The 25,207-nt window shown below is 44.5% G+C and overlaps 1 protein-coding gene across 1 annotated transcript; it reads left to right on the plus strand.

Moving 5' to 3' along the window:
• Positions 1-6,472: 6,472 nt before the first annotated feature.
• VCPIP1 (valosin containing protein interacting protein 1) lies at positions 6,473-24,389 on the plus strand. Its single transcript, XM_066578264.1, has 3 exons — positions 6,473-9,235; positions 17,523-17,609; positions 22,926-24,389. The coding sequence occupies exons 1-3, from the start codon at positions 6,589-6,591 to the stop codon at positions 23,759-23,761; spliced, it is 3,570 nt and encodes a 1,189-aa protein (XP_066434361.1). The 5' UTR covers positions 6,473-6,588; the 3' UTR covers positions 23,762-24,389.
• The last annotated feature ends 818 nt before the right edge of the window (positions 24,390-25,207 follow it).

Here is a 25,207-nt window from a genome sequence, read left to right on the forward strand (position 1 = left end):
GATCTAAAGGCTGATATAGACACAATGTGAATCTCTCAAAATTCGCTCAAAAGAATCTCTTGAGCGATTCTTGTTCTGTCTAAATGCAGGGACATCATGCAGTTTAGTGCACAAGTTATTGATCGCTGAATTCTGACTTGCTAGAATTGAGCAATCAGCTGTTATCAGCGGAGCAGACTGTTATCAGCCGGCTGCGCTGATAAGATTCTCTCTGCCTGTGTCCTGCTGTGAATTCACAGCGGGGCACGGGCTGTAAGAGCAGAGAACACTACAGATGTTTGCTTATGCAGAACAGCTGTAATGTTCGGCAAGAGATGGCGGCAGTGTCCCACTGCGCCTGCATAGCTGTATAGTAGCTAATTAGCTACTATAAAGTATGCAAAGATGATCGATCAAAGCTGTCACTCAAACTGTCGTTTGAGCGACTGTGGAGCAATCATCTGTCAGTGGAAATGGGATCTTAGAGACATGGATACAATTAACTTCAAACAATGAGGACTGGAATGATCTTACCCTGAGTGGAACCCCTCTGGCTCAGTGGGCCCCTGTTCGCACAGGCTTGCTGGATGCTGACACCAGCTCAGCTCAGAACTTGTCTCCCCCTAGAAGCATTATTAGGGATCCATAAGGCAGCCATGCATTGATGTGCTGGTTCGGTCTTGTGCATGGGGCCTAACTTTTTGAACTTTGGTTTATAATGTGCTGTTCTTAGCTAGGGCAGCATATTATACTGACAGATCCACTTTAGGGTGCGGTGCACTATATTGTAATAACTGTCTGATAAGCAAATATATTTATTGTGCTTAAAAACATGATCCTAGCAGGCAGTTTGGCAGGTTACAGCCCCTAAATTTTTAATAAGAATTTTCTAAAGGAAAATCTAAAAGACAATTCAGCACTTACGTTGACAAGAATGAATTTTTAATAGACAATCAAAAGTTAAACTTCTTAAAACTGCAAGCATTAAGCATTAGCTCGAAACAACCGAATGAAGCTGTATGGGAGCCTAAACTAATTATGAAACGGCATGAGGTGCATTACCGGGTCTGTTGTCCAATGAATGCATCTGTAATGAATGGCAGCTTCTTCTTCCAACAACCTCCTGGGCATCTAGATGACATTGTACAAATATGTTGCTTATATTGACATTTTACAGTGAGGAAGAATGTGCCAAAGAAACAATAAAACCCAATCCTAATAGGATAAATATTCAGTTTGAACATACACATGGGGATGATAAAGCATGCAGGAAGTCATCTGGCTTCATTTTCCAAAATACCGAAAAAGAATTCGGAAGACGTGTTATTCTGAATCCATACTAGAATATTTGGAAAACTGCTCAAACACTGAGGAAAGCAGCTATAAGACACCTCTTAAGCCACTTATCTCCACAGACCACAAAGTATCAAACACATAAAAACCCAACCTGTTCCATCCTTGACTTTCCCAATGCAAATCACAGTTGGACATTCTGTTCCCATAAGCAATAAATTGCTAGCAAGTCTTGCTTTTTCGATACATTCAGTAATGGCCCTAGGTCAGATGGCACCCTGTGCAGAATTTATTTGGCGTTGGTATGCAGTCTGCCTGTATTCTACTTGTGTATACCAGAAACATCATTATGTACCCACGCCAAAGCAGCTCAATGAATAACTACTGTACCAGAACCAGGTTCACATCATAAATACAGCACCAAACCCATAACATAAATACAGCACAAACAAACCTCAGTACATTGATACAATACCAGAACCAAGCTCAATAAGTAAATATAGCACCAGAACCATGCTCATAATATAAATACATTACCAGAATCAAACTCATAACATGAATACTGCATAAACTAACCTCAGTACACCGATACAATACCAGAACCAAGGCCATAACATAAATACAGCTCCAGAATCAAGTTCATAACCTAAATATATTAGCTGAATTATACGATTGTGTTGCGGACGTGCCGATGGGATGACAGCGGTGCCTTGGAACATCAGAGGGGTAGAGAAAGAGCCAGAAGGGGCATGATTCATGTAGTACTACAAGACGCAATTGCACGGAGGAAGAAGATCATATACCTAGGTGGAGTAAGGGGACGATCACCCCAAGCCTTCATCCATCAGGTATCCCCATACAAGCTGGTGGTCAGCACCATGTGCTAAAGCCAGACATTAGTATAGCCATTTATAGTTTATAAATTAGAAAGGCCAAAAATCTCTGTTTGCTGAGTATATAACTACAGGAACACCCACCAATCACAGAATGAGTGTACTTTCTAAAGTAGCTGCTGGAGGGACCATTGATTTCATACTTCGATGTGCAGTGTGTGAGGAGCAGGCCCTCAGCCGAAGAGACAGCGGGGTAGAGAAATACCTTGTCACGGGGCTCTACCGTGTTCTCCCTAAGGGTAGCTCGGGATCCAACCACGTTACTGCTGGGGGAGATCACAAAATGAGGTAAACGTGGTTACCTGTAGTCCAGCTTGTCACACGTGATGCCAACATTCCATCCTCTGAGGTGAATCTTGTAGATGTAATAAAGTAGTCCACGCACAGAGTGTACTTTTCTGAACAAGAACCGAGAATGTTCGGTTCTGCTCATTTACTTACCTCTTTCCAAGGCAAACAACAATACAATAGTCTTAAAGGGGTTGTCCCGCGGCAGCAAGTGGGTCTATACACTTCTGTATGGCCATATTAATGCACTTTGTAATGTACATTGTGCATTAATTATGAGCCATACAGAAGTTATTCACTTACCCACTCCATTGCTGGCGTCCTCGTCTCCATGGTTGCCGTCTAATTTTCGCCGTCTAATGGCCAAATTAGACGCGCTTGCGCAGTCCGGGTCTTCTGCTTTTCTCAATGGGGCTCCGTGTAGCTCCGCCCCGTCACGTGCCGATTCCAGCCAATCAGGAGTCTGGAATCGGCAATGGACCCCCCAGAAGCCCTGCGGTCCACCGAGGAAGAAGATGCCGGCGGCCATCTTCAGCAGGTAAGTAAGAAGTCACCGGAGCGCGGGGATTCAGGTAAGCGCTGTCCGGTGTTCTTTTTTAACCCCTGCATCGGGGTTGTCTCGCGCCGAACGGGGGGGGGGTTGAAAAAAAAAAAAAAAACGTTTCGGCGCGGGACAACCCCTTTAAGTAGAAAACACGATTTGAAAGAGTGCTGGATCAGTGAGGATTCTCAGGGGATTGCTCAACCACAGTCCCAGTTATCTGTCTGTTTCCTCTCCCGGTAATCCCCTCTCTACTGTCAGACATTCACATTTATCTCGCTCTTTGGCAGTTTCTTTTTCTCTACGGACTCATGCGGTTCTTTACGCGTCTTCTCAGGTCCGGGCTCATTCATTCTTTGAAGATGGAGGTCTTAGGGAGTTTCTCTAGAAGGGCTAGGCCCAAGCAGGGTATCGGGCCACCTCTCGGACTCTTCTATGTCTAACCCCTGGCTCCTCTCTCTCTCTCTCTCTCTGGAACTCACGAGGTACTCCTCTCTCCTTTAGATTCTCTTGACTTCTCCCCACATAGACATGTGACCCCTCTTTTATACCACACACAAGACAAAACAATACATTTGCCAGACACCACAAGACATTAACCCATTAATGCCTACAGACATCCAATACACATAAATCTGATTCATTCCACATACAAGAAAGTCAAACATAAAACATGTATTTTGAGGTGCTGGAGGGGACCTTTAACTCTGGGCCACTACACATATACAACTCCTCCATTTGCAATGTTAATAAAACTCTAAATAACTTTATAACATGCTCTAGCGAAGGGGACTAGCAGATTTCACCCACATTACAAGCCACCAGCCCTCCCGTACACAAAGTGTTTAGTTCCAGCAATGTCACCAATTGCAGTAATTGTTGCTTGCCATCAAATATACATTATATGGCTTCTCTCTAAGGGATCATGCACATGGAGGTCGTATAACTCTCTAGAGGAGCATATCTCTGTACATTTAGAGTCCGATTAAACATGCCAGAAATGAGTTCACACAATATATTACACCATTTCTCTTTAGGGGTTAACACTCCACTACTACAATACAGTTTATTAGAAATGCAGATTACAGAATACACTCAGAATATATCTTTATTTCAGGCTTGCTCGATACCCCATACAACGTTTTACTCTTCCCTTGCCAACAAATATCTAAGTGCATGAACAGTCACTCAAGCGCCAGAAACTTGCCAACAGTCCAGCGTTCTTACTGTAAGATTTATTTCCTATAATATGTCTGCTTACTATCTACCCGTAGTCCTAAAAGTGCGCACACTTAAGGATTTTGATAAGACCGGCCTCACTTACGCTTTGATGCGTGGGAGTAGTCACTTTGACCTACAATCAGCAAACGGCAGTATGGTAAAGAATACTCTGCTCCTTGCTCGGTCTCCTCGTTGATGCTGATGGGTCCTCTGTCTGTCCTGCATGGTTTTGATCCTTCTCACTCTCTCCTTCAGCAGCGCTGGTTCTCTAGTTGAGGACAGACATTGATTTTGGTCGATTAGACTATTCTCATACATGTATGGGGACCTTTTGATGATACTCCTACAGATGATGTCGAGGAAAGAAAGATTGCGCAGCTGAATTGTGTCACCATACCCTTTGTCCCTCTGGAGATAAGCTGCCACAAAAGCGGTCTGGCTGCAGCATTCTTCAATGTCCCCAAGTAAAACACATGAATGTGCAGCCAAACTGAGCATTCATATGTATGGGAGAGTCGGGGAAAATAGCTGTTGGCAGACGAGTATTCAGCCATCAACTACTGAATGTGTATGAGCAGCCTAAGGGTACATACACACGGGTGTGAAGAAATGGAAAAATCGGACCAGAATTCATTAAAATAAATTGGTGTATTTAGACGTGCACTTTTATGTGGACTGATGTTGCAATATAAAAAAAAAAATCGCAGTAGGAAAAATCGGAATTCCAATTAATATTAATGAGACAGATTGTAAGCGAATCAAATTTAGCATACATGAAAAATCAGCGTTCATAAAGTTCCCGCGCCACAGGTACATTAGGCCGTGCGGTCCAGTGAGCGGGTCGGACCATCTCTGCTTCCTGAAGGCTTCTCCCATAAGTCTGCCCCTCTCTACTTCTATGACGCCTGCAGCCCTGCAAATCTTGCACTGACGCCGAGAGTTCACCGGCTAGCGCATATACAGATGACCAGTCCCTTTAAAGGATATATTCGCTGTGCTCATCTGCGCATGCGCCAATCAGTGAACACCTGAACTTTTTTCAGGTATGCTTTTATGAAGAACAGCAGCAAAATAGGTTTTGTAAACAGGTGTATGCCATGGTTCTACCACTGTGGTGACAGGTGCCTCTTAAAGGGGAGGTCCAGTCGCAAAGAGTTTTTACATTTTGATCCAAATCAGTTAAAACAATAAAACCAGAAGGACTTACCTGTCTTCAGCTCCAGCGGTGCAGCATCACAGTCCTCCTGGCCTTTGTTGTGGGACGGACACCACGTGCCCGCTGGAGCCAATCAGAGGCCGCAGCGGTCGGGGGCCGTTTCTCCTGGCATCTCCACTCAAATGCTGGGAGCCTTGATGCCAGGAGAACAGCCCCCGACCACTAAAGCCTCTATTGCCGTGGTCACATGGTGTCTGTTGAAAAACGAAGCCAGAGAGGACTGCGGGGGTCCCAGTGCTGGGGCTGCAGACGGGTAAGTATAGCTAGTTTTATTTTAATTGATTTGGATCGAATTTTAAAAACTCATTTTGCACCTGGACACCCCCTCTAAATTCCATCACTAGGAACTGGTCATATGCACCAATCAGCTTTCTCCACGGCCGACTTAAAGCTGAATGGATATTTCTATATGTTTTAGTCGTTATACGATTTTGCATGGCTGGTTTCTTATATTGACTTTATACTGCAATGCTGTGGATTGTAGTTCTGCGACAGATATCTAAGTCTAATGATAATGTGTGTGTATATATATATATATATATATATATATATATATATATATATATATATATATATATATATATATATATATATATATTTTTTTTTTTTTTACGTTTATATAGTGCATACATATTCCACAGCGATGTACAGAGATTGTCACCACTTATATTTGTTCTTGTCCCCACTAGTTCTCACGCTCTTAACTTTAAATGAAATCTACACACTATGAGGATTACTCCACACAGCACCTGTAGATGACACAGCCGAACCAAGCACAATAAGAAATAACAGGAAGTGCTGGCTCCTCCCCGCGCTGTCATCTATAACCTATGAGAATCAGCACATTGCCTTCACATCTCCAGGCAGTGGTTTCACCGCCACTTCCGGGTGTGCTTCGCAATGCATCCTGGGTGTTGCAGTTTCCCGGCACTCTAAGTACGAAGCCTATAGGGGTTCTTCAAACTACAACTACCGTGAGTCTAAGCAGGTAGAATAGGCGTGGTTTTAGGAAAAAAGGGGCCGTTACGTCTGTCAACGACTCCGAAACAGAAGGGGGCGGAGCAGCAGCTGGCGGCGAGCGGGGGTTGTGCTTCCGCATTGGGGCCCGTTGCCGTTGCTGGTGTTAGGGATGAGCCAGCGGTGACCGGGGTGCAGCCATGTCCCAGCAGCCGCCACAGTCCCCGGCGCAGGCGCAGCAGCAGAGGAGGAGAGACCGCCGCATCTTTTCCGGGACGTGTCCGGACCCTAAGTGCAGGGCCCGGCTGTTCTTCCCGGCTCAGGGCTCGGCAAGTATCGAGTGCACGGACTGCGGGCAGAGGCATGAGCAGAGGCAGCTGCTGGAGGTGGAGGAGGTGACTGAGCCGGACGTGGTGCTGCATAACCTGCTGAGGAACGCCCTGCTTGGGGTGGCCGGGACCCCCCGCAGGAACACGGACATGGTGAAAGTCATGGGGCTGTCCAACTACCACTGCAAGCTGCTGTCCCCCATCCTGGCACGCTATGGCATGGACAAGCAGACTGGCAAGGCCAAGCTGCTGCGGGACATGAACCAGGGAGATGTGTTTGACTGCTCCCTGCTGGGGGACAGGGCCTTCCTCATCGAGCCGGAGCATGTAGACACGGTGGGCTACGGGAAGGACCGCTCCGGTAGCCTGCTGTACCTGCATGACACCTTGGAGGACATCAAGAAGGCCAACAGCAACCAGGAGTGCTTTATCCCTGTGCACGTGGATGGCGATGGGCACTGCTTGGTGCATGCTGTGTCCCGGGCGCTGGTGGGCAGGGAGTTATTTTGGCACGCTTTACGGGAGAATCTTAAGAAACACCTGAAAGAAAACCTAGACAGATATAAAGCCTTGTTCCACGACTTCATAGATGTTGCAGAGTGGGAAGACATCATTAACGAGTGCGATCCGTGGTTCGTGCCCCCGGAAGGCGTTCCTCTAGGTTTACGGAACATTCACATCTTCGGACTCGCCAACGTTCTCCATCGTCCTATTATATTGCTCGATTCCTTAAGCGGGATGAGAAGTTCGGGGGATTATTCGGCTACTTTCCTTCCTGGATTGATCCCGGTGGAGAATTGTAAAGGCAAAGATGGCCAACTCAATAAGCCGATCTGTATTGCGTGGAGCAGCTCAGGACGCAACCATTACATCCCGCTAGTTGGTATTAAAGGTGGCCCCTTGCCAAAATTACCCTTGAAATTACTTCCCAAAGCGTGGGGGGTGCCGCAAGATCTGATCCGAAAATACTTAAGGTTGGAGGAGGATGGCGGTTGCGTTATCGGAGGGGACCGAAGTCTACAAGACAAGTATCTACTGCGGCTGGTGGCTGCTATGGAAGAGGTGTTCATGGACAAGCATGGCATCCACCCCAGTTTGGTAGCTGACGTGCACCAGTATTTTTACAGACGGACTGGGGTTATTGGTATTCAACCTGAAGAAGTAACGGCTGCCGCCAAGAAGACGGTGTTGGAAAATCGCCTTTACAAATGCCTCATATGCGGGGCGCTATCAGAACTTCTGGTTCCTCCAGAGTGGTTGGCACCGGGTGGCAAGCTATATAACCTGGCAAAATCAACCCATGGGCAATTGAAGCCTGATAAGAACTACAGCTTTCCCCTCAATAACATTGTTTGTTCTTACGATGCAGTAAATGATATTTTAGCACCCGACTTTACGTTGAGCAATTTGACCAGTTGCAATTGGTGTCGAGGGAACTCCGTCCGTAGGATGAGGAGCAATTCGTCCATCGTGTATCTGGATGGAGACAGAACTAACACTAGGTCTTATGGGGGCAAATGTGGTTGCGGCTTTAAGCATTACTGGGATGGTAAGGAATATGACAACTTGCCTGAAGCATTCCCTATAACACTAGAATGGGGCGGAAGAGTAGTCAGGGAAACGGTCTACTGGTTCCAGTACGAAAGTGACACCAGTTTGAATAGTAACGTCTATGATGTTGCGATGAAGCTGGTCACCAAGCACTTCCCAGGGGAGTTCGGTAGTGAAATTCTTGTACAAAAAGTTGTGAATACGATATTGCATCAGACGGCGAAAAAGAATCCCGATGACTACACCCCTGTGTCGATAGACGGAGCTCACATCCAGCGAGTGGAAGATATTAAGCCCGAACAGGACTCGGACTCTCAGTTACCAACAAAAATCATTCTTACTGGCCAAAAGGCTAAAACTTTGCACAGAGAAGAGTTGAGCATGAGCAAAACCGAAAGAAAGATTCAACAAAACATAACTGAGCAAGCGTCTGTAATGCAGAAGCGCAAATCTGACAAGATTAAACAGGAACTGAAAGGACAAGTCAGATCTTCCTCTCCAGGCTTGGTTAGAGATGGTCCATCATCAGGGCCTTCAACACCTACAAAAACGCCTTACTCCCCCACATCCTCCAAAGAAAAGAAAATCCGCATAACCACCAATGATGGCCGCCAGGCAATGCTCACCTTAAAGTTCTCGACAACCTTCTCTGAGCTGCAGGAAGGAATAGCAAAAGAGTTGGATATTCCCCCGTTCTTGCAGTGCATTCGCTATGGATTTCCTCCAAAGGAGCTTTTACCACCAAAGGATGGCATGGAGAATGAGCCGGTACCCCTACAACATGGTGACCGAGTGACGGTAGAAATTTTAAAGGCCAAAGAAAAACCTGTCCAGCACACGTCTGCTCACTCAGCGCATTACGTCACGGAGGAAGATTCTGCTGTGTCTATGAAATCCGTTTCCAAGGAGCTTCAAGACCAGATTGATAAGGAGATGTACTCCTTGTGTTTGCTGGCGACTCTTATGGGTAAGGCTTTATTTGCATGATTTAACTTTTTGTGTTTTTTCACCATCTTCTCTGTTCGGTGGGGTTGACAAAAACTGCATTCAGATGAAACCTTAGACGGAAGGTGCAAGCTATGGTCTCCTCCTGAGCGGGATTCCCTTCCAATCTGGCATTTTTGCTGGGCAGAATACCATATTTGACCGTGCTATTCTGTTCTGCAAAAATAGTAGGGAGGAACGGAAACCTGCTCAGATGGAGACCAAAGTGGTCTCTACTTGAGTGGTGAAAGCCAGGCGTTCCATCCAAGGTTCTGTCCGCTGCTTTCAGCAATTCGGTTGGAACCTCGAGACGGAAAGGCCGGGAACGTATAGATGCTTTGTGAACTCTGTCGTACTTGGAGATTACTAGAACTTGGGCACATGTATTTTAAAGTGGCCCTTCCATTTTGGGATAGAATGTTGCCCTGAGACCAGTGAGTTTAGGTGGCATATTACCTGCACTTCTCGGTTGAGCCTGTTGCAGCCCTATTTTCAGGTGGCCAACATGGCTGGCAACATTTTCTAGACTGTACAGCACTCTGATTGGCCAGTGCTGACTACATGAGCAGCCCTGGCCAATTGCAGAGCTAGTATAGTGCATTGGTAATCTAACACTACCAGTGCCCTTTGGGCTATTAGTCTAAAGAAAATGGACTGGAACTGGCACAGCGTAGTGATGAGAAGATCGAGTGCAGGTAATATACCCCCTTCAGTCCCAGGGTAGAAGTTTGTCCCAAAACCAGTCACTTTGCAAACTACCAATTTAAAGGCTGTACACTTTGAACACTTTATTGCATGTACTTTTTAGAAATGGACACTTGCAATTTTTTTTTAATTTAACCTCTTTCATTTGGCTTCCCTCCTTTTTGCATGTGATTCAATAAAAGCTGCTCGATGGTGTTTTGTTCTCATAGCCGCAGACCGCGCTCTCTACAGCCCCGCTCTTGCCTCTCCTAAAAGTTAATCAAAGCTAAAGATTCAAATAAACAAATCGAAATAGGATTTGTGCTTGGAGTGGCTTTCAGGAGTGATGAGTGAGGCTAGAGAGCCATCGGGAGATCAAGCAGCTGCTATTGGGATTTATTATATGCAAGTTGTAGAGTCCGCAAGAAAAATTTTTTAATAAAAGGTATTGAAATACAATAAGTGTTCATATGTATCCATAGTCTTTAAAGGGGTTGTGCGGTTACCGGACAACATTCCCCCTATAGCACCCACTGTGCTAAAAGACCAAAATCGGCTGTACTTGCCTGTCCTCTGACTCCAATGATGTAGTCTGCCGACGTCCCGCTGTTTGTTGAAGATGATGTCACTGGATATCCCATGACTGCTGCAGTGTCATCGCTCGTTCTCTTGGCATCAGCGCTCACATGCCAGGTGCCATGATGCCAGGAGTTCAGAATGGTGACGTTTTAGTGGTCACGTGATACCCGGTGACAATATCTTCAGCCACGAACACCAGGGGGATGGCAGAGCTGGATCGTGCCGGCAGTAAGCAGGTGAGTACAGCTGATTGTTTTTTTAATAGCACAGTTGGTGGTATAGTGGGATGTTGTCTACTAACCGGGCAACTGCTTTAATACAGTTTGTTCCTAAGGACTGTAAATGGACCTTACTCTCCATGGCTTTGGATCAGAAGCCTCTGCCAGTAACCACCTTGGTTCCTACATAAGTGTATGAGTTTGATTCTTGGCTCTTGCTTTAGATTTGGATGAAGCCTTTCCTCTTGCATCGATAAAGGAGCTGCGTCTATGTTTCCATCTGAATTAAACGCACCCTTTGGATGGTGACTCTCTTCCTTATGTACAGGAGAGTCTATACAGGATGTAGCCAATGGAGGCGTTTTTTTTGTACTTGGAGGTTTTCCCATTAAAAACACTTATCACGTATCTGCAGAATATGTGATAAATGATTGATCGCTGGGGGTTCAGTCGCTTGGACCCCAGAGATCACGAGCACAGTGCACCATAAATGTACCTTGTGAATGGAGCAGTCGATCATGCTCCATTCACGGTCTATGGAGATAGCTGTGCTATGTCCCTCCGTCCCATAGAAGTGAATGGAGCGGTGGTCACGTGCACCGCCACTCGATTGATTGGGGGGATTCAGGGCGCTCTATTCGTATGATTCCTGTGGGTTCAGCAGTCCGACTCCCAGCAGTAAGACATTTATCACTTATAAATGTCTTTAAAGGGAAAACCCCTTTAAAGGAATTGTGATAACGTCACAGCCTGTGTTTATAGGTCCTATTGGGGCATATGGCCATCCCACTTGGGACCCCTCTTTATGATCCAGAGCAGAGAGCCACTCGGTAAGAGCATTGTGGCGTGCCTTGTCCTGTCAACCGAATTGAAAGGTCTGGCTGGCTCCAACTTTCCCTGATATCAGCTGGGATTGGGACTCGGGTCGATCAGCTCAATGCCCTGGGGCCTACATACATACTAAAAGGCTTTATAGCTGGCACAAGCCCTTTAAAGGCGCTGTCCTGCTATAATTTTTTTTTTTTTTTAAACTATAGCTGCAGATGTGTTAAAATAAGAAAAGTGGGGGTACTTACCTGTGCTCTTCCTCAGCAACTCAGCGCTGCAGCCCCACGGTCCTCCCGATGCTTGTTCAGATACGGCTACCACCTGACTGCTGCAACTGTCACATTCTGTTCTCCCGGCATCAGAGCAGTGATGCAGCAGAGTGGCATGTGACCGATGCAGCGGTCATTGGTAGCCGTTTCTACACCAGCAGCGCCATGGGAGAGGATGGGTAAGTACCGCTGCTTTTGTTACGTCTAACACACTTGCAGCTTTAGTTGAAGAGTAGCTGCACTTAAAACTAACTTTTGAGATGTTCTAAAGACATATCACAAGTACTGCGGGTCAACAATAAAATCGATTTATTTTTGCTTGCAGGAGATCGTGAATTCCATTCTTTTTCACGCACGGATGTATGCGGATCATTCGCATGTGAAAAGAAATGTAATCCGACCTGCCGAATTGAATTCACCCTTCACATCCGCACTGCTCATTGTAAGCTCCCATAAAGATGAATGGAGCACATCCGCGCGTCATCTGGAGTAAAACGGAGCATGCTGCAAACCGCCAAAAAATCACATCCGCAGCTATTTAATTACGTGCGGATGCTCTATGGTCGACTTGAACTGCTGATCGCTCGCGTGGGTGATCCGCAATTCAATTCTGCCCGTGGACATGAGGCCTTAGTCTAATGCTATGTTCACACCAGGGAATATGCCGCATGTTGGTAAACTGTCGTGAAATCCGCAAGACATAAAGTTGCTGTTTGTTGCAATTTTTGTGGAGTTTTTCTCAGTAATGGAGCATGTTTACGGTGCAGATTTAAGCGCGATTTGTGATTTGCGTTTGATTTAGCGAATTTTCTTCTGTTACTTTGTTCCTCTATTACCTTCATTTTAAATTTCTGCTGCGGAAACGTGCAGAAAAAGCTGTGATATGTTGCTTCTCCGCAACATTAAAATCCGCTTCTCAAGCAGTTATGCAGCGGATGTTTTCCTCTCTTTGGAGGCGAAAAATAACTAAACCTCTTTCACTTAGCTGGGATTTAAAAACGCTGCGGATTGTATCTCAGACATTCTGCAGCGTATCCGTCCTGTGTGAACATGGCTTAAGACACTACTGACCACATGAATAGCACTAACCAGTCGGATCAGCGTGTACTGCCTGAACGCCCGCTTGGGTGTGTGTCCTGCCTACTAGGCACATAAAGTCATAATACAGAGGAAATGCGCATGTACATGTGTATTTGCTACGTTTGTTAAATCCCCATAGTGCGTAATATGCACCAAGATATGAGATGCTGCGTCTTTCTTCATGTGTAATACGTGTGTGAAAAAAAGGCAGGTGTGAGTCGCCCAATAAAAATCAATGGGCTTTTAGCACTGCGTATTATGCGTGGTAGTACGCAAGTGACGTACGCTACTTAGGTCGGGAAGGGTATCCTCTTTTCTTAAGGGCTCCTGCACACACGCAATTTTTGTGCGATGCGTTTTTAACATTAGAAAGTCCCATTGACAATCGCATGAAAAAAACAAGTGTGCAGGAGCCCTAAGGAGAGCACCTGGAAGGTGTGTGCAGACACCTAGGAGGTAAGTGAGGAAATAAGGGCTTATGCCCAGGGGCGTATTCGTAAAATGCCACGGGTCTCCCACAGCGTTTTACACATCACAGCCCATACACTTTGCTGGCAGAGATCGCGGATAGGCTGAGTATGGCACTGCGCATGCACAGGAATCTGACGTCAGACATGCGCAGTGTGATTTCTTTTTAATTCCCCACTCTGTTCAGAGTGGTGCTGCCTATCAAAACGCTGCCCTATGCAATATCATATGCAGCCCATAGAAGGGCTTCGTAACATGGATAAATAAAGCTTGCTGCGGTTTATTCCTCTTGCTTATGAATACAGTTTTCCCACATGCCGGTGTGCATGGAAGAATCAAAGTCCATTGACTCTCATTGCCTCTTTTCACCATGTATCACACATCCGTGCAGTGCACGTGTAATACGCAGTTGTAAAACGCCCGTAGACATGAGCCCTAAGAAGGATGGAACAATACCCCTGCAGCGCCACCTCCCGGGTGGCAGCATTCCTGCAAATCAATGTTGTCTTAAATCTACCCATGTATGCTATGCACAATATGCATGAGGTAGTCGGACGAGCAGTTCGGCCATCTTTGTTTCATCCGGTTAATTGCCACGCAGGTACAGCACTGCTTGTACTCTACGGCAGGGCACCTGTGTGTCCATCAAACAACCAGGACAGGTTCCCGATAAATGTCAGCAGGCAGAAAGCTTGAAAATTGCAAGTAAGTAATACAAAAAAGTTTATAGGGAAATTCACAATTTCTTTTGTTCTTGCTCTGAAAATAGAAAGCGATAATCTGGTTGCTATGGGCAACACCAACCGTTTTTGTGCATGAGGTAAAATTTACGAAACAGACTTGTTGCCCATAGCAACCAATCGCAGCGTAATTTTCATTTCTTATGGTGCTGTTAAAAAGAATGAAAGATGCGCTGTGATTGGTTGCTATGGGAAGCGGAGACCGTTCTTCTTTTAGATGGTTTCATAGATCTGCCCACAGGTGTTTTGGTGCAACCATAACCTGGCGCTAAGGAGTCTATTTGAGAGGCTTTCGGTATCTGGGCCCCTCTCTGTAGGGTAAAACCCTATTTCCCAATACACAAAATACACAGAAATACTCGGGAAAAACCAACGTGGAGGTCCCTTTGCGTGTCGCCACACTAAGCCTACTTTTATTCTTGGTGCGTGTAAATAAAATATTTCCCGCTAAACAACATTCCAATGAAGTTTGTTATACAGGGTGGGCCATGGAAAATTAGCCCGGCCCCAAACTCTACAGGAGGCTGTCTAAAAGAAAATATCAGTTGCCCATAGCAACCAATCACAGCGCAGCTTTCATTTTACCTCAGCAGGATAAGAAATGAAAGCTGCGCTGTGATTGGTTGCTAGGGGCTTTTTCATAAGTCTTCCAGTGTTTGTCAAAGGCTCACTGCACACACTTGGTCACAGTGGGATCCGCTGTACGCAAACAACCGCACTCAGTGATTCCCATCTGGGGACGTTGGCAGAAAAAACACATTTTATTCAACGCGTGTCACGTTCATAGAAGCGTTAGAAAAATGTGGTGCGATTAGTCTAGATTTGGCAGAAATAGGACACAGATCATTAATATTAATGGCTGCAGTAACATGTAAATAAATATGCCATAACGTAAGACTTGTTTCCTGTCAGAGCAAAATACATCGGTTTACAGAATGCTGTGAGAAAATGGAAATGTCCCGGCTGAAATTGTGATACTTCGCTCTCGCCATGTCTAATAAGTGACTTATCAACTACTTGTTAATGAGTAGGACATGCACAACTGCGCCAATTCTTATACTACTGGCTATACGGTCAGTGTGTGGTGTACCACAGATAGGAGCCTCTGAGGTAGACGGCCCAAGTGGTTAATAACATGCACAGTCTGTTATCTGCTCACTTATGACACCAGATGGTGAACTATGATTGGTGGTTGTTGACTCACTTTGGCGCTCGGCAGCACTTGTCCCTATTTATGTTATTAGCGCTTAATGATTTCAGGTTAATTTCTGACTTCCCCCCCCAATATAATGTGAGTTATCAGCTATGTACTTCCTATGGCTGGATTCACACAGGCGAGTGCGATTTTGCTCAGTGAAAAACTGACTATTTTCCATGTGTTTTTCATACATTTTGCTCTGCTCTTCCTTTTTTTTTTCCACATGTGGATCCCATAGTAACCTACCTAAAAAACCGTATCACATTCGTATGACAATTGCATGCAAGTCACATGGCATGTGATTGCGAAGCGGTTTTCTTTTTTTTTTGAACAATCTCATAGAAAATAACAGGTGATTCTTGAAGAGTCGCACCAAAGTAGGACATGCAGCAATTTTTTTCCCCTAAGGCCCAATGTCCACGGAAGATTCGCAAATCATAGGGAAACATGGGTGTCCACAAATGAAATCATGCAGATTTGATTTGCGGACCTTTCGGTCCGGAACAAAAATGGCAGCATGCTCTATTTCAGTGCTGTTCCCGCATGGACGGCTTTCATTGAAGTCAATGGAAGCCGTCCGAATTGTAAAAGGGTTTACGATTCCGCGGTAAAGCAGGAGTTTAAAAAAAACAAAAACTCCACTGCACGTGTGTGTTGGCGCGGCGGCTGGTGCTTCAGCACACAGCCGCAGTGAAGGAGATGGAAGACCCTTATGGTTAAGTAGAAGACCTGCTGTGTCCTCGTGAACGTGAGGTCTAACTCCACTCCGTTCATCTTGGAATCAGACAGAACTGGCATGTAAAAATCATCCGTGTGAATACAGCTTAATTAATATGGAGAGAAGATGCATAGGGCTCATTATTACACAATGTATTATTACATGGGGCCAATCAATTGAGCCACCTTCTCTGTAATGCATGGATGGATGGCCTGAGTTCTGCAGAGTGCTTATGGACCCTCCAACTAGAATGATATCTTGATGTGTGGAAAGTGTTTGTGCCCTTTAAATATGTAAATATAATAGTAAATCCAAAGTTAGATCGGTAGCTAAAGTTTTGATCCCTTTTTTATTTAGTGGTCTGAAAATCTGACTCTTTTCTAACCGCTGTATGCGCCCTGTTCTATAGACGTCTGGGAGTGCGCATGCACTGCGGTCTGAAAGGTGTCCGTTTTTGTTTTGTTTTTTCAGACCACTTAGACTTCGTCAGCGGACGCTGGGGAAGAAGGTGATTATAATAAAATAATGAAATGCACCCCCCATCTCTATATCAACAAAGGCACAATAACTTTGTGGTGCTGACAGGTTACCTTTAACCCTTTCCAATCCACTGTTTGACGTCCTCAGACATTCTGATTGAAGCCTGTACAGCTCTGATGTCGAAAGACGTCCGGCGGGGTATTCTTACTGTAGATTACTGGCCGCTCTGTCGGGGGGCCTCTCCGGCATGTCACATTTTGCAGTACTGGCTCTAGCCAGCAGGTGGTGCCATTGTATAATGGCAGAAAGAGAAAGCCCCCCCCCCCCCCCCCTAGGAAACCCTGAATCCAAAATTGGATTGCAAAGAGTTAAAAGTATGCTGTTTTTTTGTTGTGGGCAACAAATCTATTTTCCAAACCTAGCTGTCATGCTGACATTCTAATTTTTACATTTTGGATGAAAATCCTCTTTTAAAAAGATGCGTCCTCTCATTTCCTACGTCCATTAAGAATCCCCACGGTGCCTTTGCAGCTCTATGCTTTTTAATCTTTCACCCTAATATCCATTATCAGCCTTCAATGTTTCTGTATCATTGCAGTAAATCATTTTACCTTCTCCTGGCAGTTGGACGACTGACTATATCACAAGTATCAAAGACAGTATTTGCAAATCGGATTCTTTTCCTTCGTCTACGTTGTCACTCTGTAATTCCCTTTTTACATTACACTAATGGAAGTGATACTGTGGATTGCAGGTTCAATTATAGCATTTTACAGCCTTCTAGAAGGGCAGGAAGTTTATAGCGTCACAAAACTTCTGGGTAATTGCAGATAATTAGATGATGAATAGCAGGATTGTGGGTCATCATGTATAATGCTCATATATTCAAAGCTCCTAATTTGTGCTTTATTTTTGTCAATAAGCAGATTAAGACGGTCCTTTTCATCTCTTGGAGATTTTCTGAAGAACAGTGGCACTGATCTGCACTTCTCTGCCTTTGTCTTACAGGAGAAGACGTTTGGTCCTATGCTAAAGGCCTTCCTCACTTGTTCCAGCAGGGAGGCGTCTTTTACAATATTATGAAGAAAAATATGGGTAAAGTAAAATCTTGTTAAAGGGATTCGGCTTCTGACTGTTAGCATAACTGACTTAGCCGCCAATATTACAAAGTTACCAAAAGAAGATAAAACTATGGAAATTGTTTACAGAATAGTATGAGATTGGGAAACGGGGTGTCTCAGGGGTCTGCAGTCCTGTTGAGCAGCAGGACAACATCTGCATGGGGTTTGCTTCCTCCAAGTTAAATGCTGTAAAATTGGTAGAAGTGGTTATTCAGGGATATGCAGGATATTTTGTTGCTTTATATTTAATTTACAGTTGCTTAACGGCTCCTGCATACTGGCGATTGCGGCAAAATTGCTGCTTTTTTCCAGCAATTTTGAGCGCCGTCGCTGCGTTTTCATGCAAAAACATTGCTGCTGCGCGTGATTTTGCTACAATTTTTTTAGCGGGAAAGTCAATAGGACTTTCTAATATTAAAAACACATGACATTGCGATACAATAAAAAGGAGTCTCCATAGGGAAACATGGGCGACAAAAAAACGCACATCGCAGATGGAAAGGACATGCCCCATTTTTTTTTTTTACTCTCACAACATCGCATGACTGAAAACATTTCAAATGTGAAGGAAACCATTAAAAATCGTTGGTTTCATAATTCTGCGTTTTTTGCTCACTCTCGCATCGCGCGATTTTCTCGCCAGTGTGAAGGAGCCCTAGGGTATCTCTTTTAAAATGGGTACAGAGCGAATCTGTAAATACAAGCACCTTCCAAACTTTCACTGTGCATGAGTTGCAACTAAATGTCTGAGGGGGTTGTACCAGAATCGCTAGTTGGGGCTTTCTGTTCAGCCATCCACCAAACCTGAGAATGGGGGTCCTTTGCCCCCTCAGCCTGTCAGTGCAGGGTCATGCCACACCCAGCAGTGATGTCAAAAAGAATGGCGTGCTGGCCAAGAATGCCCAGCCACCGCTCCATTCTTTTCAGTGGGGCTGACGGAAAACGGGGTGGCAAAGCACTTGCGCAACCAGCGCTCCATTCAGTCTCCTTTTCATTGTAGGGTGTGCAATATGCCTGTAGTGAGGAGTATAGAGGGCATAAGACCCTCATTCTCAGTATGAGTGGGGCTCTCAGTGGTCGAACTCCTGCTGGTCAGCAAGTTATTCCCTATCCTATGAGTAGGGAGTAATTTGTGATTTTGGTACAACCCCTTTTACCCATTAAGGACCAAGCGCAATAAATTTATGGCACTTGGTCCTGAGCTTTAATCCTAGCCGATAGTAAAAATACGGCGGAGTGGGGGCTTGAAGCTCATGCTTCTGCAGTCAATCAGAACCAGGACGGGGTGTCAGCTCTAAGTCACAGCTGAGAACCCGAAGGAGAAGGCAGGAGTGTTTTTTAACCCCTTCTGCCTTTTCCTTTCCCTGGTACACAACGCTCAATGAGCGCTATGGACTTAGAGTGAGAGTGGAAGTATTTCTTCCACGAGGCGGGTCAGTGATCACGTCACCACCGAGATCCCCTGGCACAGCAGAGCTACAGGGTCCTAGCAGCCCGTGAGGAGCTCTTCCAGTGACTATTGTCATTACAGGGAAAGGGGGGAGGTTTTCCCTATAACTGGGACTCCTCCTATGGATGCTCTAGCTACAGTGGAAAAATGTTAAAAAAAAAACAACCCAAAAGCATGTGAATGTCCCCCTGAGGTCTTGTATGACGTCATGGGGGACATGGTAAAAAAAAAAATTACATAAATGAGTAAAACATAATTACAGAATAAAATAAAAATATATACATAAGAAAGAAAATAACCTAAAGCAGACACCACCAAAACCATCGTTATATGCACCCTGTAATCCAAAACCATACATGTATAATATCGAAACGTCCGAAACAAAATGAGGAAACCGTTCCCATACTTTATTTTGGCGTAAATATACTAATTTAAGAGAAAATAACTATAAATATAAAAAAATATATATATATTTTTTTAGCTTTTTACCCCCAATAAAACGGAAATAAGTCAGTGAATAGGATATTAAAAAATAGCCCTATATATCACAGAAAAAAAACCACAGCAAAAATAATTTTGCTAGCTGAAGGGAAAAAAAATAAGGCAGTTAAACCACCACATGGGTAAAATCCCTAAAAAGAGCCTGGTCGTTAAGGGTTTAAACAGCAAGTAAAGTATGGTTATCTTTCAGAAACGCAGCGGATACATATTGAACTGGTATGGGTTTGTTGAAGAGCCTCCGGAAGTTTGGAAGTATCCCATGTGTTAACCCCTTCCCTCCCCATGACGTAAGGGTACGTCATGGGAGCGGGGTACTTCCCGCAAAATAACGTACCCTTACATCATAGGGATAGCTCGAGATCATAGCAGATCTCGCGCTATCCCGCAGCGGGAGCCGGCTGTCACAGAGATGTGCCCACCCGCCGTTAACTGCTTACCTGCCGCGATCACAAAATAGCCCGTGTTCTTAAGGGGTTAAACAGCAAACAGAAACTTCACAGAGCAGTTTTCCACCAAGAATGTAAACTTATTCTGACTACAAAAAACTTACAGGTTGATTCACTGCATGCCAAGACTGTGCCAGGCTCTCATACAGGCAACAAGTGGATATTTCCCGGAGTTCAAGATGTGACTTAATTTCCTGATTCCAAGAATCTTTTTTTTTTTAGTTCAGTGAACAAACACAACCCAAAAAATTGAGATTTTTGATTACTCTAACTTAACATTTTTAAGGATTGTTTTCAGACTTCTGTGGGGGCTGTAGAAGGAATAAATAAGGAGAGAGGATCAGAGGAAGAAACTATGAACTTAAAAGAGCAGAATCCTCTGCAGGGATAAATGGAAACATGTTTCACCCTTTCAACCGGCCTTTTTAGGGCCATAATGACCCCCATTTTTTTTAATTATTATTTTTTCTTGAAGTTCAAGACTCAAGTCCAAGAGGAAGCCATCTCCCTCTTAAACCACTTAGATGCCACATTCACTATTGATCGCAGCATCTAAGGTGGGCGTATTGAATGCCGAAGTTCAGAGGGTGCTCTGATCCTGGCTGTTCGAACAGCAGCCTGGATGTCATTAGACACCCCATTACCTATTTATTCCAACATGGGATGTCTGTGCATCACTTAATCCAGGCTGCTGTAAAAAAAAAGGTAACCTAACCTCAGGCCCCTTATTGACAGCTGCAAAATAGTGTATCCACTATCACTAAGGGGTTAATGAACAAAACAAAGTGGAACCTCGCTGTACCCAAAGTGGGTTAATGTTGTGGGGTTCCTAGTGGGAGGGACGTTAGATCATGGATGCATCTTCAAACTTTGGAAAAGCACGTGTAGTTTTTGTGTCTTGTCTTTTTGTTTGTTTTTGAGCCAAGGCCAGAAGTGGATCCAGCAGGGAGGAGAAATAGAAGTACTTCCTTCTATATTTCCCATTCCTTTTGATTCCACCTCTGACTAAGGCCCAATGTCCACGGGCGGATTTGGTTTGCGGAATCCGCACTGGCCACCTGCGTGGAAGATCCACAATTCAAAGTGCCCATAGGGAAGCATTGGCGTCCGCAACTGAATTTAAGTATGCAGATTTGATTTGTGGACTGCTTGGTGCGGAAAACAAATCGCAGCATGCTTAAAGAGTAAGAAAAAGTCAAACAACATGAATTCCGACACTTTTACTGTAGGTTTTTGTCTACATCTTCCATATTTACTGATTTTTATGCATGAACCAAGCTCTGAGAGTTGGTCCATTTCGTCTGTTTTAATGTATCTAATGTTCCAGTGAGATTAGGTATATTGAACATGGGCTACCTTTCCTTATTTCGTCTGACTGGCTGTCTTAATGAGGGGGGGGGGAGGAATTAGTTGCATAATCAATGTTAAAAAAAAAATCACCGGAGTGGCCCTTTAACATTTGACAGAATAAATTTACATAAGTGTTATTTCTACAAATGCGCTAAAAATTAGTTCTTAACCTGGTTTTACAATGGTATGTAAAATGAAGGGAAAAGTAAAAAAAATGATTGTCAGTCAGTATGGTTCAGGGCTCTCACACGAGCATTTCGTGAAGGGAGCGCGTAGCAGTGCGTTGCATACTTGCTGCGTGCCGACAATCCCCATACACTATCTTGTCGTTTATGCGCACGTAATATGCGCCAAGATAGTGCATGCTGCGTTCTATTTTGCGCTCTGTGTGAGAGAAGCAGTTGAAGGTAATGTAAATTTTGTAACTGCTTATTACGTGCGCAAAACCTGCGGTAAAAAAAAAACGTGTGTGTGAGAGTCCTTACACAAGTAGGTTTGTACGGTTTGTACCTTAGTATGGCAAACCTAAAACTGATTTCTTCATACATGAAGTGACATACAACCGTTTTTAATGCACCTTACAGATGTTCAGTGTGGGCGCCGTTGGTGACACGGCAGATTTCAAATTGGTAGTCCATTTCTGCTCTGACGCGTCCCACATATCCTTTATTGATTCTGCTGTAGTGGAGATGCATGTGTTTTAGGTCTTCTAGTGTCGCCAGTGGTGACCACATGGAACACCTGTAGGGTGTCATGCACACCGGCGGATTTGATTTGAGGAATCAACAATCAGCACCCGCACGGGAGATCCGCTGTACTAGTCGCCCATAGGAAAACACGGAGCTTCCTCAGCCCCATGCACACATGCGGATTCTGCGTGCAGAAAGGAAATCGCGGCATGCTCCGTGTTACCGCTGATGGGCTCCATTGATCTCTGTGGAAGAGAGCGATCTGCAATGCATCCAATTCAATTGGGGGAGGGGGGCGTGATGGATTTACAGGACTTGACTGGGCTTTCTGGCTGGGTGACGTCACCTGTCAGATGCCGCAGTGCTGGACGGCTGAAATGGAAAACCCCTTTAAGCGGAATTTCTCACCATATATTATGTTGCATAAAGTGGCAGACCCTGATCGCAGGCGCTCCTCCCCACTGCAGATGATAACTAAAATGTGTATATGGAAAAGGTCGTCAATTGGTGGTGGGGACAGTCGTAGCATGTGACTATTACAGGCTACATAGCGCAAGCGCTACAGTACAGAGACTCTGACTTTATGAAAGCTACCAGAGTAAGTGACCCCATCACTGGCCGAGCCATCAGGGTGCCTGTCACCAGTTTATGCTGCCCTCAGACAGGCCACTATAAATATGGTGACAAGTGGCCTTTAAACAGATCAAATTTGTCATTTCATTGTCTAATAAAAAAACAAAAAACTAAATTGCCAAAAACTTTCCTTTTACTAAACTTCAGTAATAATGATGATATGGTATAGTATTCATACATGCAAGATTTTCTGATTCGGCTCAATGTCTTTCTGTTTTCAGGAGTGGTTGATGGAAAACACTGCACATTTCCGTACCTACCTAACAAAACATTTGTTTACAACGCGGCTGAAGACCGGCTAGAACTGTGTGTGGATGCTGCCGGCCATTTTCCTATTGGCCCTGAGGTTGAAGACTTGGTGAAAGAGGCACTGACTCAAGTACGGTCTGAAGCATCTTCTAGAAGCAGGGAGTCTAGTCCATCTCATGGACTGATGAAACTGGGCAGTGGTGGTGTAGTGAAGAAGAAATCCGAGCAACATCACAACGTAACAGTCTTTCAAGGCAAAGGGCACTCTCTAGGAACAGCTTCCACTAGTCCAGAACATAACCAGAGAACCAGAGCGACAACTAAGCCTAGCTCAACAGCCAGCCATAATAGCACTGCAACGTATTCTGACTCCTCATTCATGTCTACATCGAATGATAGTGAGCTTATCAGAGTAGCTCCTGGAGTAGTCACTATGAGAGATGGTCGCCAACTTGACCCCAACTTAATCGAGGCTCAACGGAAAAAACTGCAAGAAATGGTTTCTTCCATTCAAGCTTCTATGGATAAACACTTACGGGATCAAAATGCCGAACCCTTGTCAGGAGCTGATACTTCGCCAAAGAAGGGAGAATGGCTTTCCTCAAAATCAGTGGGCAGCCCTTCTAGGGGGAATGTAGACATGTCTGTGGGACCTGTAGCACCTGCTGATAATGTTGGCAGCTCTATAGCAACATCCTTATCTGTTAGACCTAAAGTTCAATCTGCAGTTTCTACAGATGATCCAGAAGAGATGGACAGCCAGGACACGGAAATAGCCAACATAGCTGAGCCTATGGACCATTCATGATTAGTGAAGGGTCCCAGTCTCCAGTAACACGCGTAAATATATATAAATATATAAATATGTAATAAGATGGCTGGGCCACAGTTTGAAATCCTTAAAAAGAATTCTTGTACATTCAAAAAGTATATTAAACTCCTTTTCGCTGCATGAAGATGTGTGTAATTTGGGGGAATAAAAGCTTTTCATGGTTCTTCTTAGCTTTTAGATGATTGAATTAATCTGATGGTCTGTGCATTTTTTTTTCAACAATATTGCTGCCTTTAATGCTGATGGGAATGTCCACTGCTGAAACGCACAGTCCGGATATGATGGTGAGATGCTATAGAAGAGGCGACCGCTACTCGGTGGTGTTGCCATCACTTCAACCATCAGCGAGGAATGAAGCGGACCTGCTTGGTGGTGATGCTTCTAGTTTGTACTGAAGACAAATATTGCCTCCATATTAAAGAGTCTACGGCCATTGTGGGACTAGAGACCTTAGCTTCTAGGTATGTGCTTTACTGCCTTTTATAACACCAGATTCTGAGAACATCATTTTGTCTTAAGTGTTTAGTCGTTAGAGCTTTATTCTACTTGCAGTAATACGGCCACGTGTGATGCTATATAGTAAGAATAAAGCTAATGAATCACACATTCTCCTTGAAAGCTTGAATCATAATCCAGAGTGCCTCAGTTTGCTCAATACGGCCTTTAGAGAACATCAAAAGCTTCTCCTGACCAAAGCGAATGCGTCTAGATAGATCCTCAAGACAGAACTAGAACAACGTGGGAGAAGGACTCTTGTAAATTGTTTGTGTGCGATGTCCAAGATTGGCCAAAAACCTTTGTATTTGACTTTTTTTTTTTTTCCAGTTTATGCTTGGTAGTTATGAGTTGTTGGCACTTGGGTCGGATATTGGAGTCTGGTGAGTGGGTGGTAACTGACCTCATTGGACATTCTCCTATAGTCAGGATGTGTCTCATAGTTTTTGAAGCTGGTGCGTCAGAGCAAAAATATGCTGCCAATTCTGATCAGTAGCTTTGAAAACAAATGGCGTGACTTGATTTCATGTGACAATGTTTTAATACGTTCTGAGCTTTAATAAGTGGTTCTAAAATTCAGTAGGCATGGGGTACACTTTTTTTTTTTTTTTTTGCTTTCTTTAGGTTGAACTGTGGTCTTGCATACGTGTCATTGGTGACTGCCATAGACCTTCGGCTTCATTTTTCATCAATTACAATCAAAAGAAGCTAATAAATATAGCGGACACAATGCAACGTCAAAATGATCCAACAGGGTATAAAGTTATATAAACGACGTTGGGTCGGTTGCTGTTTTGTTATCCATGTTGCCCCGTTTCTTATTATTCCTTGTGTTAACTCCACTGTATGGCGCTTTTGCCGTTTTGAGATGATTTTTGTTGGATGGTTGTTCTCCTGGAACTGACTGTAAAAACAAGGGGGTATTTA

The sequence above is a fragment of the Eleutherodactylus coqui genome, chromosome 9 (assembly GCF_035609145.1).
Source record: "Eleutherodactylus coqui strain aEleCoq1 chromosome 9, aEleCoq1.hap1, whole genome shotgun sequence".
In the NCBI taxonomy this organism is placed as follows: Eukaryota; Metazoa; Chordata; class Amphibia; order Anura; family Eleutherodactylidae; genus Eleutherodactylus; species Eleutherodactylus coqui.

What these genes read in the sequence shown, in the direction of transcription:
- VCPIP1 (XM_066578264.1), top strand. Translation starts at nt 6,589, where the DNA reads ATGTCCCAGCAGCCGCCACAGTCCCCGGCGCAGGCGCAGCAGCAGAGG. An exon ending in TTTGCTGGCGACTCTTATGG is followed by an intron (nt 9,236 to 17,522) that starts GTAAGGCTTTAT and finishes TTTGTCTTACAG; the next exon opens with GAGAAGACGTTTGGTCCTAT. An exon ending in TATTATGAAGAAAAATATGG is followed by an intron (nt 17,610 to 22,925) that starts GTAAAGTAAAAT and finishes TTCTGTTTTCAG; the next exon opens with GAGTGGTTGATGGAAAACAC.